At 38.0% G+C, this 16,597-nt stretch overlaps 1 protein-coding gene across 3 annotated transcripts in view; it reads right to left on the bottom strand.

The window, feature by feature from the left end:
• Positions 1-2,540: 2,540 nt before the first annotated feature.
• Positions 2,541-16,597, bottom strand: part of LOC125452797 (protein downstream neighbor of Son-like) — a 54,783-nt gene continuing 40,726 nt past the window's right edge. For 2 of the 3 annotated variants that reach the window (XM_059645435.1, XM_048531652.1), the window contains 6 exons: positions 13,565-13,743; positions 12,571-12,749; positions 10,986-11,091; positions 8,448-8,564; positions 4,426-4,612; positions 2,541-3,421 (listed from right to left, as the gene is read on the bottom strand). In XM_059645435.1, coding sequence (XP_059501418.1) covers positions 3,224-3,421; positions 4,426-4,612; positions 8,448-8,564; positions 10,986-11,091; positions 12,571-12,749; positions 13,565-13,743 — 966 coding nt within the window. In that variant the 3' untranslated portion in view covers positions 2,541-3,223. Of the gene's footprint in view, positions 3,422-4,425; positions 4,613-8,447; positions 8,565-9,232; positions 9,734-10,985; positions 11,092-12,570; positions 12,750-13,564; positions 13,744-16,597 lie in introns of those variants that run through there. The other variant, XM_048531654.2, reaches the window with a different exon arrangement.

Genomic DNA, 16,597 nt, shown 5'->3' with positions numbered 1-16,597 from the left:
GTGAGATCAGTGCTAATTAATGAAATTAACATAACTTCTCTGCCTGCCTGTTCTTTGTTGCTGACACAAAATGACTGCTTACGTAACAGTATCGGGTGTTATGAATTGTGCAGCAAGTTTGAGATATTCAACTTCCATATTAAGGCAATTGATCTTCTGAATCCACCATCTGTCCAGTACCTTCCAAACAGCTGAAACTATTCTTATCTAGTTCCATGCTTATTTATCTAATCCTTTGAGTATACCATTTACCATGGCTTCTCTTCTTGCTCCTACAGTGTTACTTCAGGTACCCACAAGAAACAATCCTTAGTCTCATATTTTCAATCTACATGCTGCAACAGTGACAATATACAACATTTTCACACATGCACTGATGCCACCCTGTTCTACCATGCCATTCCTTTCAACTCCATGTTTGCTTAGTTATCAGACTACTCATCTGAATAGCAATTCCTCACAATAAATACAGGAAAGACCAAGGCCTTGTTTTTGGTCCTTGCTACAAATACTGTTAGTCTATTCCCTGCTCTGGCAACAAGACTAGAATAAACAAATCTATTTGCAACATTGCTCTTACAGTTGATCTTCAGGTGAACTTTCAACAACATTTTCACACTAGCGCTGAAACAACTTATTACTGCCTCCAATAACATCACTTGACTTCGGCCTGTCTCAACATGTCTGCTGGTTAAGCCCTCATTCAGCCTTTCGACTTGACTATTCCAATGCACTCCTGATTGGTCTCCCCATGTTCTGTCCTCCATAAATGTGATGGCATCTAAAACTCTTGCTGCCTGCGCCATACACACCAATTCCCACATCACTTCTGTGCTTGTTGACCAACAGGCTCCAGGTCAAACAGCATCTTGATTTTAATATTCTAATCTTGTTTTCAAATCATTACATGGCCTGCTTCTCCTTATCTCTGTAACTTCCTCCAGCCTTTCAACTGTTGGGAGATATCTGCACTTCTCTGATTTTGGCCTTTCTTGCATTTCAATTGTAATTGATCCAGAGTTGGCAGTCATGTTCTGCAGTTGTTTCTGTCTTAAAAATTAGCTCTTTGATGTGGCTCTTAGTTAATAGTTTTAATAGTGTGGCTTGGTGTCAGGGTCATTTTGTTTTATAAGTTCCTGTGAATTGCCTTGAAACGATAAGTTACAGGTGCTGTGTCAATACTTCTACCTTCTTTCAATCTCCATATACACTATATTATGTGCTGAAACATCTGAAATAAAAACTATTGCAGTTTTTCCTTCTCTAAATTTCTCTTTTCCACAACCTCAAAAAAAGTACGTTCCCTTTCTCCTACAATTTCTATCTGTCATTTCTACAATCCTCATTTCAGAGGCTTAGATTACTGACTTCCATTGAATTGGTCCACTCTTTTATGAGCAATGTGCTACAGTGTCTTGTGCAGGTTCCTGGACCATAAGACTCTGCTGCTTCTGCCATCAGGCATATTGAGAGCGTTTACAGACTGATAATCAATATTACAATTGCATCTGATATGGTCAACAAGTTCTGGTGCGGGTCTCAAACCTAAATCTCTGATCCTTCCAAGGATGCTATCACAGTGCCATTAAAACTCTTTCCCCTCCCCCTCCCTCTCTGTACATGTCTTTCAAACAAAAGATCATCTAATGAACACCACTTATATGTTCACAAATTCTCTTCAACCATTTTCAACCCAGGTGATGTTCTGAACTAGTTGGTGCCAGAATGGTACTGTTCGTGGACGAGTAATCAAGAGGATCAGATTAATGATTTCGAAGCATGGATTTCAATCTCATCCTGCCACCTGGTGGAATTTTATTTCAGTTAAGAAATCTGGAATATAAAGCTAGTGTCAGTACTGGTGCCATGAAACATCAATTGATTGTTATAAAAACTTATCAGATTCATTAGTTTGGCAAATTACCTGCACTAAAGTATTTTGACCAATATTTAATGTAAGATTGACAGTAATATGGTCGGCTGCCCCCAGTGGTGTAGCAAGCTGCTCAGTTCAAGAGACAATTAGGGTCAGGCTACAAATGCTGTCTGGACACTGACACACATCCAATGAAAGAATTACAATAACTGCAAATACTCAGAGATAGCAAGAACTGCAGATGCTGGAATCAGAGACAACACTGTGTGGAGCTGGAGGAACACAGCAGGTCAGGCAGCAAAGGAGTAGGAAAGTGATGTTTTGGGTCAGGACCTTTCTTTAGTTCGGAAACTGAAGAAACTGAAACCGTAAATACTCCATTCAGTAATAATTTTAAGGTTGTGACAATAGCTATTTTAATTTTTCAGTGTTTTTTTTTAAATTTGGAAAAGAATTTGCAAGCTGAATATATGACAACAAACTGTGTCAGTATGAAATAATTAGTCAATTAAACAATATGTCTTATATATGCACATTTAATTGACAGGACAATTAAATAATTTGCAAGTTGCAATGTTTGTCATAGACCAAATTTGTAGCTTATGTAAAAACTGTTACCAATTACACTGACTCAAAATTATTGTGCACTACAGCAATAAAGATATATAATTAATATTTGTTTATTACAACTGATACCATTTAAGATTATCGAGCACCAAATATAGATAACATTTATTTTTAATCTCCAAATATGTAACAGTTAACTTAATGCAACATAATTGCAAATAGTAGGATTCCCTGCACTGCACCCAGACTTTGCTAAGACCGTTTTTTCCCTGTCAGTCAATGGTTAATACACAATATAAATATAACTCAGTACATTATATTGCCATAATCAAATTAGATATAAAAGGAATATATACATATATATTCACAACACTGATCAGTATTATGCCAGATGCAGAAAAATGTACTTTAACAATAATTGTGTAGTTAATGTTCACAAAATAATTGAGTATCAATGAATGAAATGGCTGCTAAGTAAGGACACAAGAGACAATTCTTGACTGAAATGGAAACGTTAAAACAAATTCTTCAAAGCCAAGCTTACTTGCATGACAAATCTACACCTGTAGGATTGTTACAACAGTTAAATTGTGGGTATGAACACTTATTTAAAAATATACTTTTTTTTTGTTACAATTCCCACAGCTTTGAGAGAGTAGCTTGGACATAGGGCAATGATTTGAGTTCGGAAGAAATGCAGAACTGCTTACTGGAGATTCACAACAGTATAACTACTTATGACATAGTGGTGACAACAAATGTATAGTGTTTCGATTTTGATTAATTAGATAAATGAACATTGAAGACGGCAGTGCACTCATGGACATTAACAACATTCAATGTTACACCATACTTGTTGCACTGCAGAATATGATTGATATAGTCCATACAGTGTGGAAGAATGGGACCTGTGATCTCCAAGCTGTAAGAGTCTAAAGGACCGTGGCAACTCTGGACTTTTCCACAAGTATTAGAAACCTACAAGGGGAGAAAAATTGATAAGTTCTGGCATTAATTGTGATATGTTATATACATTTAACATTCTGGAATGTTTTCATAAGGTTTACCATGAGGTTTCACATGACGTTTAAACCCAATACTATAGTACTGGAGCAAATAAGCAATAAATTTCAGTACTCTTGCAGATTTAGGGAGGGCAAGTCAAATAGGCATGTTCAAACCTCCCAATGAGTGAGGAAGGGATTAAGCTATCAAATTTACAAAATTTCTGGCCCTAACCACTGTGAAAATACCCACTTCCCTTCAAAAGGATACAATATTGGGAAATCCAAATAACCAGCACTAATCCTAAACTGTAATACACAAGTATAACCACAATTCTTGAGATTTTGTAGATATTTTAAATTTCATGACTGATAAACAAAGAAAAATTAGTAGCAAGGGATTCATATAGGTTGTCCATGGACCGGGAGTAGCATGCAAGCAGGTTTTCTGCTATGAGTGGCCAATCTCACTCAACACTTCCGACAAGGCTTCCCAGTCCTCCCATTAATTACTCTCCAAACCCAGCCCAAACTAGCCCCATTGTATCCCAGACACTGGGGGCTAACTCCTGTAGCCCACAAAAACAACCTTTTATTACCGCTCCCCCCCACCCCAAACCTGCAGCAGAGTCGTTGAATCCACACGAATTTCACATTCTTGCATTTCCTGCCTTGCTACCCCTCAAACATGCCCGTCCTCATCTCCCATTAACAGAGGGCCAATCTATTTCCCTCTGTAGATTTCAAAACAAGAGCTGACAACAAACTATATTTCAGTTTTTAAACTAGAATCAAAGCAAGAGATAACATCTATGTACATTTTACCTCAGATTTTACCTCAAAGGAAATCCTAGATTTAAAATTAGCTTTTCTTACCAAGTGAACTATAATTTTTCCAAACGTGCTTTGACAGATGACTTTGCAGTTATTTGGTTCAGATATTTAAAGCTTTTTTCAGTTTAAAGAACAGAAACTTACCTGAAGCAACTGTAAAGCTGCTCCGGGAAAGGCCACAGGGCAAAGCAGTGTGGGTGGCAACCCTCTCTGTACACCCTCTTGTGCGACTATATGTGATGAGTTCATTAGAAAAGTGATTAAGGATTCTGTGTAGGATCCTTCAACTACGACCAGGAATTTCAGCTGCATATCCTGATATCGCTGGTGTCTGATCAGAATAAATTAAGGATAATACTTCCTTTAACTACATTGAATACTAAATTATTGTAATACTACCAGTAGAGTATTGCTTCCTTGTAAATGTGGCTTTACAAATCATATTGTCACTTGATTTCCATGTATTTAGCACAGGGATGTTCGAATGTGACAATGAAAGGGCACGTTAAACATGAAGCCAATATGATTAAACATGGAATAAATGCATTAAAATGTGGAACATATTGAGTCAATTGTAGAAATTTATAGAATGGAACGATGCCATTCGACCCACTGTATCTACTCTGGCTGAAAACAAGATATCCAGCCCAGTTCCATTATCCAGCTCTTGGTCTGTAGTTTTGTAGTTTCAAATGTGCTTCCAATTTACGACTTAAATGATGAGGGTTTCTGTTTCTACCAGGCAGTGAGCTCCAGATTTCCACGCAGCGACACATGCATATCTCATGCATCTTTTGGCTCTCACCTTGCTTTTGTAATGCTCACTCACTGGCAGCTTCCACGTAAACACAAATTGTCTGTCTCCTTCACTCTGCTTCCTTAGTGTATACTCTCTAATTTCAGCACTGACTTATGAGCTTCCAGCCTCTTTGGGGCTCACATTGCTTTTTTAGGCCTCCATCATAACAGTCAGCTTCAGTGGCTTGCACTGCTTTTTGATACAGAGCAAGAGGCAAGGCAACTTATTATGGTGGGAAGCACTGAATGGTGAAGGAAACAGAATGCCACTGTGTGGCTTTACGCTACATCACTGTCACTTGGACAGCATGCGCCAGCAGTTTACACAGCAAACACACTGCATGTCCTTCAATCAAATGGTCAGTTGTGCAAGTCAAAGTGGAGCAGTCCTTACCGGCATGAAGGGGAATTACACTTAGTCAGGAGTTACTGATACCATCAGTCAAGGAGTTTGTCCAATTCCAGTCCAGGGGGTTGACATTGTCAGTCAGGTATTTGGTTCTACCAGACACTCAGCACTGAGCCTTGGTTTGTCCCGTAGATCAAGTGTAACCAGTTTGTGGATCACAGGTAGGTCAGTTAGGGTGCTATAGAGACATCAGTTCCTGGTGGTGGGCCAGTTTTCCTGTGATGAAAAGGCTGAGTATAATGGAAGTGGATAGAAGAGCTGTTAACAATATTACACGAATATTGAGGTGTCCTCAGCGAGCGAATATGAGGTGAAGAGGGCAGGAAGCATTAGTAACACTGGGTGACAGTCAAAGTCACACAACATGCAAACAGGCTCTTCGGTCCAAACTGTCCATGCCAACCAGATTTCCCAAACTAAACTAGCCCCATTTGCCTGCTTTTGGCCCTTAACTCTCAAACCTTCTTATTCAGGTAACTGTCCAAATGTCTTATAAATGTAATGTACTTGCCTCTATCACTTCTTTTGACAGCACATTCCGTATGGCACCACCCCCAGTGTGGAAAAGTTGCCCCTCAGGTCAATTTTAAATCTTTCTCCTCTCACCTTAAACTAATGTGCTCTAGTTTTGAACTCCCCAACCCGAAAGATTTTTGTTATTCACTATATCGATGGCCCTCATCATTTTATAAACATCTAATACGGTTGTCCCTCAGCTTCCTATGCTCAGGGAAAGAATTCCCAGTCTCTCCTTGTAACTCAAATCCTCCAGTGCTGGCAACATCCTTCTAAATCTTTTCTGCACCCTTTCCAATTTAATAATATGGTTCCTACAGCAGAGTGACCAGAACTGTCTGCAGTACTCGAAATGTGGCCTCACCAATGTCCTGTTACAGCCACAACATAACATCCCAACTACTATACCCAATGCTCTGACCAATGAAGGCAAGTATGTCAAATGCCTACTTCAACATCTTGTCTACCTGTAACACCACTTTCAAAGAACACCTATGTCTCTCTGTTCGACAACACTCCTCAGAGCCCCACCATTAACTGTGTAAGTCCTGCCCTAGTTTGTCTTACCAAAATGCAACATTTCGCATTTATCTTAACGGCATCTGCCCATTGGATCAGCTGATCAAGATCCTGTTGTACTCTTAACCTTCTTCACTGTTCAATGATTTTGGTTTCATGCATACGCTTACTGACCATGCTTCCTGCATTATCATCCAATTCATTTTTCTAAATGACAAAACAACAGTGGGCCCACCACTGATCCCCGAGGAACACTGCTGGTTACAGGGGTCCAGTCCAAAAAAAACCCCTCTACCAGCATCCTCTATTGCCTACTGTCAAGCCAATTTTGTATCCCTGGGTCCCATGTCATCTAACTTTACTAACCAGTCTATCATGCAGAACCTTTTTGAAAGCCTTGTTACAGTCCATGTAGACAATGTCTACAGCTTGGTCACGTCCTCAAAAGACTTAATCAAGTTTGTGACATACAATTTGCCATGCATAAAACCATGCTGACCACACCTAAATCATTCCATACCTTTCCAAATGCACTTAGATCCTGCCTGTCAAAATTCCCTCCAACCATGTCACCACCACTGACAGCAGACTCACTGGTCTATAATTCCTTGGTTTTTCCTTGCAACATTCTCTAAATAAATGCACAACGTTGATCACCCTCCAGTCTTCTGGCACCTCACCCATGGCTATCAATGATACAAACATCTCTGCTAGGGGCCTGCAATTTCTTACCTAGCTTTCCACAATGTTCTGGGATACACTTGATCAGATCCCAGAGATTCATCTACTTTTATGCAAGTTAAGACCTCCAGCACCTCCTATTCTGTATTGTGGATTGCTTTCAAAACATTGTTATTTATTCTCCCAAGTTCCCCAGCTTCCCTGTCTTTCTCCACAGTAAGTTTACTTTAGTATCTCACCTATCTCCTACAGTTCCACACATACATGGCGTCATTGATATTTAAGGGGCCCTATGCTCTCCTACCCTTAATGTATTTGTAGAACCTCTTTAGATTCTCCTTAATCTTCTCTGCCATAGCTATCTCATATGCTTTTTGCCCTCCTGTCAACATACTGTCTCTGAACTCTTGTTATCTTACTTCTGAAAGCCTCCGACTTGCCAGTCATCCCTTTGTGAACAGCCTACCCTAACCAACTTTGTGAAGTTCCTGTCTAATACCCTCAAAATTGACCTTGCTTCAATTTAGAACTTTAACCATTATACAAAGTCTATCCTTTTCCTTAATACTTTTAAAACTAATAGAATTATGGCCACTAGTCCCAAAGTGCTCCCACAAACACCTCAGTCATTTGCCATGCCTTATTTCCCAAGAAAAGGTCAAGGGCTGTTGAATGGATATGACGCATGTAATAGTGAAGGTGTAGTGGCCCTGTGAATATAAGTAGCAGAGAGAAGGCAGCACTTACCCTTTGGGGAGAGAATAAGATCACTGACTTTCTTGTACTGCTGGTCGTTTCTTTTAACTCAGGACACATCACTGACCGTCCTGCAATCTGTGTAGACTTGCTGTATAAGGTACTCTGGACTCCTGTGACAGTTAGCTGGCTAAAGGGCAGTGCTCCTCTCCATCACCATATTCACCAGCACCTCAAGGTTCCTGACATGAATGTAGGGACTCAAGCAGCACAATGTGATGGATTAGTCATTCCTGGTTTGCAGCATTTGAAATGTTGTGCCACTGATGTCACCAGCACGAATGACACAAGGTCCTAACAGTGAGCAAGCAATTTCTGCTCTGAGAAAAGTAGCTAAGCTTGGGGACTCTGAAGAAAATGAAGTTGCACTCTTCATTCTCTACGTGTATCAGAGAGGTTAATGAATAATTTATTCTGTTTCACTTTCAATTATTTTCTAAACTGTGCATTGGGAAGTCTGGCATCGGTATTGAAGTTGAAAGGATACAGATAGCATTCGGATGATTCAGCTGTTGGAATTTCTTCCTGAGGTTCTGTCTTTATGGGTGGAAAAGACTTCTGTGCATGTGAGTCAATAGTTTTTTTAATGTTTTTGATATAATTCCTATTTAAAAAATGAAATATCACATTGTATATCTGGCCAATGAAGTAGATTGCCAGTTAAATTATCTAGAAGCTAAACGTTCAATTTCCAGCAGTTTGCACCCAGTCTTTCATTCCTTGGAGCTGTTTAATTAAGTAAATGTCATATAGAAATTGTAGACTCATCTTGTGCCTACCACATTACGTGCTGTTTGCCACTCTTGGCTATTTGGCAATAGTCATGTGGCTGTGTTACATCTACCCATGCATAACTAAAGAAGGCCAATCTTTATGGATGAATCTGTCCCTCCTTCATGATTAGAAGAAAGATAAAAATATTGTCTTCCGATATGAAGAATACCACTTGAAAATTACTGTTTAATACCCAATGCTAATATCATGTAACAGTTATTGTTGAGACCATTACCATTTTTTCTTTTATTGTCCTCATTTTTGGTTTGGAACTCTGCATTGAAGTTGAGAATAGAAGTTTGAATAGCACCTTGTTATATAAAAAAATGAACAAAAGACTGATGTTGCCTTTTGGGAACAGGCCTGAAAAGATAGTGCAAGTTAATTAGATTAGGTTGGATTCCCTACAGTGTGGAAACAGGCCCTTCGGCCCAACAAGTCCACACCGTCCCTTGATATATCCCACCCAGACCCATCCCCCTATAACCCACACACCCCTGAATGCTATGGGCAATTTAGCATGGCCAATCTACCTAGCCTGCACATTTTTGGACTATAGAAGGAAACCCAAGCAGGCACAGGGAGAATATGCAAACTCCGCACAGGCAGTCACCCGAAGCTGAAATCGAACCCAGGTCCCTGGTACTGTGAGGCTGCAGTACTAACCACTGAGCCACCGAGCCACCCCTGCCCACCGTGCCGCCCCCTGCAAAATACTGCTTTAAGAACACTCTAGATGATTTGGCAATGAGGTGTTATTATGATCAGAGACTGGCAGCTGGTTGGATGTTGAATTGGTCAATCAAAGCAGGTCAGATGCTGGCCAACCAAGCACATAAAGCTGAAAAAGAAAGAACAAAGAATGAACTGGCTCTGGGATTTCGGGCAGGAGGCAATTTTTTGATCTGAAAGCTGCCAGGCATGGAAGCGTTTTTTCTTGGTTTTGCTCTAATTTTTCTTGTTACAACTTGTTGAAAGTTCTGAGATGAGAACTCCAATCTGGAAGAAATAAATAATAGTCACCAGAGGTCTGTGGAGATTGTTTGCATTGACCAGTGGCTTTGAAATTCAAGCAATATTTACAATATTACCTATCAAAAGCACAACCCATTGTTAAAAGATTTCATGAAAGTCTAGCACTCATTGTTGAAACAGTTATCAAACTGGCAAATTATGGACTTTTTTCTTTTTTAATTTATCCCTTAACTATCTGCTCGAGAGAGATTGGGTTCAGATCGCAGATTTAATTACATTGCCTTGTAGATTGTGTTCTACTAAATTACAGTGTTAATAATAGACTGCTAACAAATAGTGAGTTCTAAACTTGGTGTCCAAAACATGTTATTTGTAAAATCCAGTTAGGAAAAATTGAGCAATTCTGAATCTCTAAATGCTTTAATTTTACTATGTTAGGAATCCAGTAATAGGGAGGATGATTAGTTTGGCTTGCTATCGCTGTGTCACAACACCATCTGTAAATGCTGGTTAGCCTTCTCACACAGCTCTTAGTAGCTATAATGGATAGAAAATGGACATGAATCAAACAAGTGGCTCCATGCCTATATTCTTGACACAGGTTCACATAATACAAAGTTCTGCACTGGAACTCATAAATTGGAAAATTACTCCTCTAAAATTTTGTAGCACCCTATGCACTTAATGTCATACCAGACCCAGACTTAACAAAGTAGAAGATCAGAAGTAGATCATATGCCCCATAAGCCTCTTCTGCCACTTAATGTCATCATGGTTGGTTTTGGGCTTCAACCTTAATTTCTCACCTACTCCCCATATTCTTTGATTTCCTGAGAGACCCAAAATCTGCATTTTTCAGCCTGAACTATATTCAATGACGAAGCACCCACAACCCTCTAAAGATAGAGTATTTCAAAAGATGCACAACCCTTTGAGTCAAGACATTTCTCCTCAGCTCAGTCTTAAATGAATGGCCCCTGATCCTGAAACTGTGTCTCTTGTTGTATGTTTAAGTCAGATCATCTTTCTACCATCTATGGCATGAAGGCATGTAAAAGCCAGATCTCTAATTTGGTTCTTTTACATGTACGGGCAAGTGAAAAGAGGTGTTGTTCATATTCTAGGTTAGGAGAAGGGCAAAAACTGACAAACTTTTTTTTGGCCTCAACACATTGCTATCTGCTAATTTATAGTAGTTATATCAGGGGCAGCGATTATCTCATAACATTGTTAAAGGAATTTCAGGGAAAAAAAACTATTATGCTGGGCTACTTACAAATGAGCTGGTGTAAGATGTACTGACCCACATCCATGTGGTGAAGAAAGGTTCACATGAACATTTTCCTGAGAATTCTCAACTAAATATGTTGAGAACACAACTTCTGCAAAACACAAAATACATTCAATGACAAAAAGATTTTGTTTCAAAACAAAAATCAAAAAATACTATTGAATCATTTAACTCATTCATCTCCTCAAAGCTACACAATTTCAAAATATCGATATTTAATATTTCTTCCAGTTACAAGGAAGCATTTTGTCAATGGTGTATTATTTCTCTATTATTTTAGCTTTTGCAAATCTTCCGTACCTACATTTCTGTCATTTTTATATAATTGCTTCAGTCACAGTTAAATTGTCAAAATATCTAGTTCAAGATTTATGTGTTTTAGAATATAACTTTTAGAAGTAAGTAAGAATATAACTTTTAGAAGAAGTAAGTTAAAAGGTTTGAAGACAGCAATAAAACTGCAGGTGGCTTATTGGCAAAAGAATTGGGGGTGTAATGACGATAATGCTTGCATAAATAAATGTCATTTACAGAGATACCTAACTACTTTAAAAGCATTCAGTAAATCCCAGGAGTCTTAAAGCTCATTTAACTTCATTAGATATTATAATCAATTGCAAATGATAAAAACTATAGGTCATTTTAGGGATGCCCAGATCAGCCTATATTGTCTTGGAGATGGGTGCCATTTAGGAAGCTGCTCTGGTTTCAATTTAGCTGGGTGTTTGCAAGGAGAGGTTTTAGTTGCAGTTTGAATCTTGAGATTTGTAGATCCTTGAGAGAAGATAGCAAAAGTAAATTACCATTCAATTAAGGTACACTGGAAGTGCAGTAAGACCCTAAAAGCATCGCTCACCGTGTATAATATGGATAATGCTTAATTTCAGCTTACAACCTGTGAGTAACAGAAGTTGGAAGATTGTATAATTTGAGGCTAGTGGAAGAATCAATTTTATGTTTAACTGTGTCTTATTGAAAAGGGAGGTATGGAAGTATTGAAAAGTAATCATAAGGGGCTGGATATCTACAGTCAAGAGACAGTGGACAAAAGTCTCCCAATAACAGCAGATGCTGAGGAGGATTCTCCAGAAGACTGTAGCATACTTACAAATAGCCTCTAGGAAGCAAATAACTTCAAGATTGACATCTTTTACAAGAAATGTTTCTTGGATGGAAGTAGGAAAATAAACCCATATGCATAATATAGCCATAAACCATGAGTTAACAGAGTTTGTTTTGAATAATTATTCTATTTAAATTGTTTTGTTACGAATGGTTCAGAAGGTGTAATCTTGTGGAATTGTTCTATTTGCTAAAACAATGCACCCAGATTTCTTTTTAAATGTGAGCAATCCCTAACCAGATCATAACAAAATGGTGCAAAAGATCAAAATTATCATGCAAAATCATGTTGGCCAGCATGCATTACAAACATTCATAAGAGCGAAGATATTTTTTTCAATACTTTACATTCAGAATTTCATTATCAGTACTATTCAACCCCAGAGTATTATTATTTCATAACTATTACGCCCAAATCAAAAAGGATTATGCACTAGAAATCATTTACCTGACAATCTCATCGCTTCTAGAACTTCCACATTTGCTGGGTACAACAAGGCCGAAATTGATTCTCTTCTGGATTTCTGAGCAGCCTTGAAAAGCACTGTGAATTGGTATGTACAGATGTAAAAGAAAGGGCAATGTCCGGACTGTAGGAGGTCAAAGAGTGAGCTACAGGATGACAACCTAGAATAGATTTTATTATTTCAGTAAGTGAAAAACAAAAACAAGCTTTAAAAAATGATGATTTTACATTTATTTACATTTACATCAACAATTTTAAATTAAGTTGTTTAATTGCATGTAGAAGATTAATTTATAAATGCCACATACTTGCTGTATTTACAGCACTAAGTCTACTAAACACTGAAAATATGATTTTTACTTCAGATCACAAAATAGAAACTTGATTTTTGGGTGGCATTGGAAAGTGACGCTAGAGTTGTTGCCTCAAACCAATTGGATGGACCAGAGGATTTTCCCCCCAATATTTCAATTTACTACACTGGGAGACCTTTGTATTTCATTAATTCAGGAGAAGGAATCCACTGCATGTGGTGTGCACATTACTACAAGAAACTAATTAGACAACTAGATAGATGTGTAGAAGAGCATATAGGTTTATAGCAAGGTGGAAACTTCGTATTGGGTAACACTAGGTTGAGGCATTTTGAAAGGACAAAACAACATACTGAATGTAAGCTTAATTCAGAACTTCACAGATCTAAAGGAGACTCAAACAGTTTACATACACAAAGAGACAGAACCACAATAACATATGTAAAGTAGAAACTTGCTCAATGATAAAGCGGTAACTACCCTAATCTTCACTTTAAAAGAATTTGATTTTTTTACCTTGTGCATTTCCTTCACAGAACAGCAGAATCTTCAAAAACTAAAGATGACAATGCAAAGACATGGAAGCATTTTTTCGAAAACAAAAATCTGGGCTTCAGTCTTTTGCCAACATGTTATTTCTCAGTTCACTACTATTGACTTACCAGTCTTTCATTAAAATATTCTGTATCTTGTAATCCGGGGACCACTGTAAACCATCATCAACTGATACACTATCAACACCAATTCTTGGAAAAAGTTGCAGCCAGGGTAGCCTGGGATACATCCAGTATTTCAGACTCTGCTGGAAGGCACATTTTAAAGTAGGGCTATCATCAGGTTCCTGAATAGGTAAATAAACAATGTCAAAATAAAATACTTAGTTTGCTCTGTGCAAACTAAAAACAAAAGATATTTCTTGGTGATTTTTATTATTAGTTCACAGTAAAACAGGCCAAAAATGTTAGGACATTTTTAACCAGAACTAATTAAGAATACCCAAGTCAGTAAATTTTGCAGTAAAATTGCAGCGCAACAAACAGGCCATTTATAAAATTGTACTAAGTGGAAGTTGAAGTTGGTGCACAAACAAAAGGGCAGAATTTCCCATTTTCTGTATGAATCCAACTGTTGTTAATACTTATTTTATCTGCAGAATCTAAAGTATAGCCATCATTACCAGATTTATCCAAAACCCCTCAGTTGTGTATTGCAATTTCATTTTTGAATACAGATTATTTATTAATTTTAATCTAGTCTCCAACTCTCAGAATTCTCAACTCAATAGTGTCAAACAAAGGTTACTTTGATTCCATTGAAAATTATTTTCACTCAACTCCAATAGAGGGGAATTCAAAGCTTCGTACAAGGACAAAAATGCTATCCAAGACTATAACTTAATGCAAAGAAAATAATGTTCTAAAAAAATGAAAGCGATCTGGGGATCTTGACGGACAATAAATATAAACCAACACAACAATGTTTGGTGGTTGTCATTAAAACAAATCAAATGTTAGGATCTACTAAAAGTTTAATATTGTACCAAATATTGAGATAATCCTGCTGCTTTATAAAGGATTATCACATTCTAAATGTGATCGTTGCCAAACAGTTCCTGTCATAGCTTTAGTGAAAGGATATTGCAGCTCCTGAAAGAATGCAGATGAAAATAAACAGAATGATTGATGGTATTGAGGATTTGAATGATGATCACTGTTACAAAGATTGAGCACAATATTTTTGCCAGAATAATCTAATTTAATGACCTAATCACTATTTTCAAGATTCTAAAAAAGAACAAAGATTGGACCATAACAGAGCTACAGGTTTTCACCTTGTCCAAATCAGCAGAACTAGAGGATGCAATTTATGCATGAAGGGAGGGCAAAGTTAAACTAAATTTCTAGAGACCTCATTAAAAATTGACTGGTAATCAATTTGCCGGGCATGATCCCTTGGAGATGTAGAATTTGAAAACACAAACACTAAACACTCTTTAGCACAAAGTGGAATGCAGAGAGATAACTGTTACTTTAATTGAAGCTATGCAGAAGTCCTATCCCAGTATTGGAGTGATTCTATCATGCTCAGCACAGAAATTGGTTTATGAATGTGTGCAGTTTGTACAAGACAGTTCAGAGATACCACTGAGAAGCACCATCAGGATAATGACAGGGAGACATAATTTGAAAATTGTTATTAAAAAGGAGCCAATATGGTCACTAGTTTTGAAAATGAGGAAACAGTTCCCATTTCCAATTAAGTTCACAGAACTCGAAAAAAATCCAGTCTAAATATCTTGTAAACTGTTATATTTCTACAACATTTTCTAATACCCCATCATTGCCCATGTAATTTTAACCTCTGGCTTGTGTGGGGAAGCTGCTGACGCATCCTCATCAGACCAACCCGGTAGCAAGAGGAGTGGAGTCAGAAGGCTCCAGAAAGGTGAGTTTAACTTTTCACCATTTCTTTTTGAGTCAAACGGGTCAAGGTACTTCTCTAAGCCAACACAGAAACAAATCAAATTTACACAAATGTGAAACCTCATATACATTGCGCTGTCACCTCTGACACCAAAGCATTTTCAAAACGTCTGCTTTCTTCTTTCTCTCCTAATACGTCTTAATGTTGTCCCACATTCTTCAGCCATGTCTGAGGGATCCTGCTGACAGTAGAGGCTTAGTCATGCAATCCAGGAGTGTGCATCCGTATGGTACAGATATGGTGAGGGAATTCTGCCAGAGGGGAGTGGATTCTCCTCAACTTGAATTTACAAAGGTTGGACGGGGACAGGCAGGGTAGAGGTGGAAGGCCCGGACACTTTTTACAGAATCACTTGTCTTTCCCATCTCTCAGTTTCCACTTCTCTAGGTTGCTGCAAATTACCTCCAGCTACCTGAAGTCTTATACTTGCTCACAAGACAGGTAATACTTCCTAGTCCATTTAGGAGAAGACAGACAGGGCCTAGGTACGCAAGGCCAAGGACATAAAATCTCTCAGGTGTCACATTATGAACAACTATGATCAAACAACTTCCACTGGGAGATGAAATGAACCCTTTTTTAAAATCTATTTTAGCACTGCAATAGACTAAAGCTTATAGTAGTGTAGTCCTCTAATATAGTGACAAGATTTTTTTCTACCTTCCCGTTCTGGGCCTAAAAATTAAGTTAACTTTCCCTCTGTGAAATATTTTTAAAATAAATCATACTAAAATCAATCCTGATGCAAATTATCATAATTCCAAAAGGTGGTAACCATGGATTTACATACAAACACACTAGAGTGATGGCTAGGATTTCAGTAAAATGTATAGATATTGGATGTGATCACACACCTAGTCTTTTTCCGTCTCTCATTTCAGGAGAAGACAGTTCACAATAGGGTAGGTAGTGCCACAGCAGTGGAGGGGTGCCCAACATCAAGTGCTTCACCACCCCTTGAGCTTAGTAAAGCATACAATTACAGTTTCTGCCTTTCCAAAGCTAAAATACATTCAGGGAATGAATGTTGAGTTAAAGAAAATTAGAAAATTTATTGCTGTTTAAGATTTGAACTCAGTGGATGTAATTTGTTGCAATAAATTAAAAGTTCCACCTGAGTATATTTATGTGAAGATACTATGACTTTAAAAGGAGTTTTTTTGTCTTTTTTTTTAAATGAAGAAAGGTTTTAAGATGAATGTGTAGAGCTG

Source organism: Stegostoma tigrinum, chromosome 4 (assembly GCF_030684315.1).
Source record: "Stegostoma tigrinum isolate sSteTig4 chromosome 4, sSteTig4.hap1, whole genome shotgun sequence".
Classification (NCBI taxonomy): Eukaryota; Metazoa; Chordata; class Chondrichthyes; order Orectolobiformes; family Stegostomatidae; genus Stegostoma; species Stegostoma tigrinum.
Note: the sequence above shows the minus strand (reverse complement) of the source record. Positions and strands in the feature narration are given on the sequence as shown.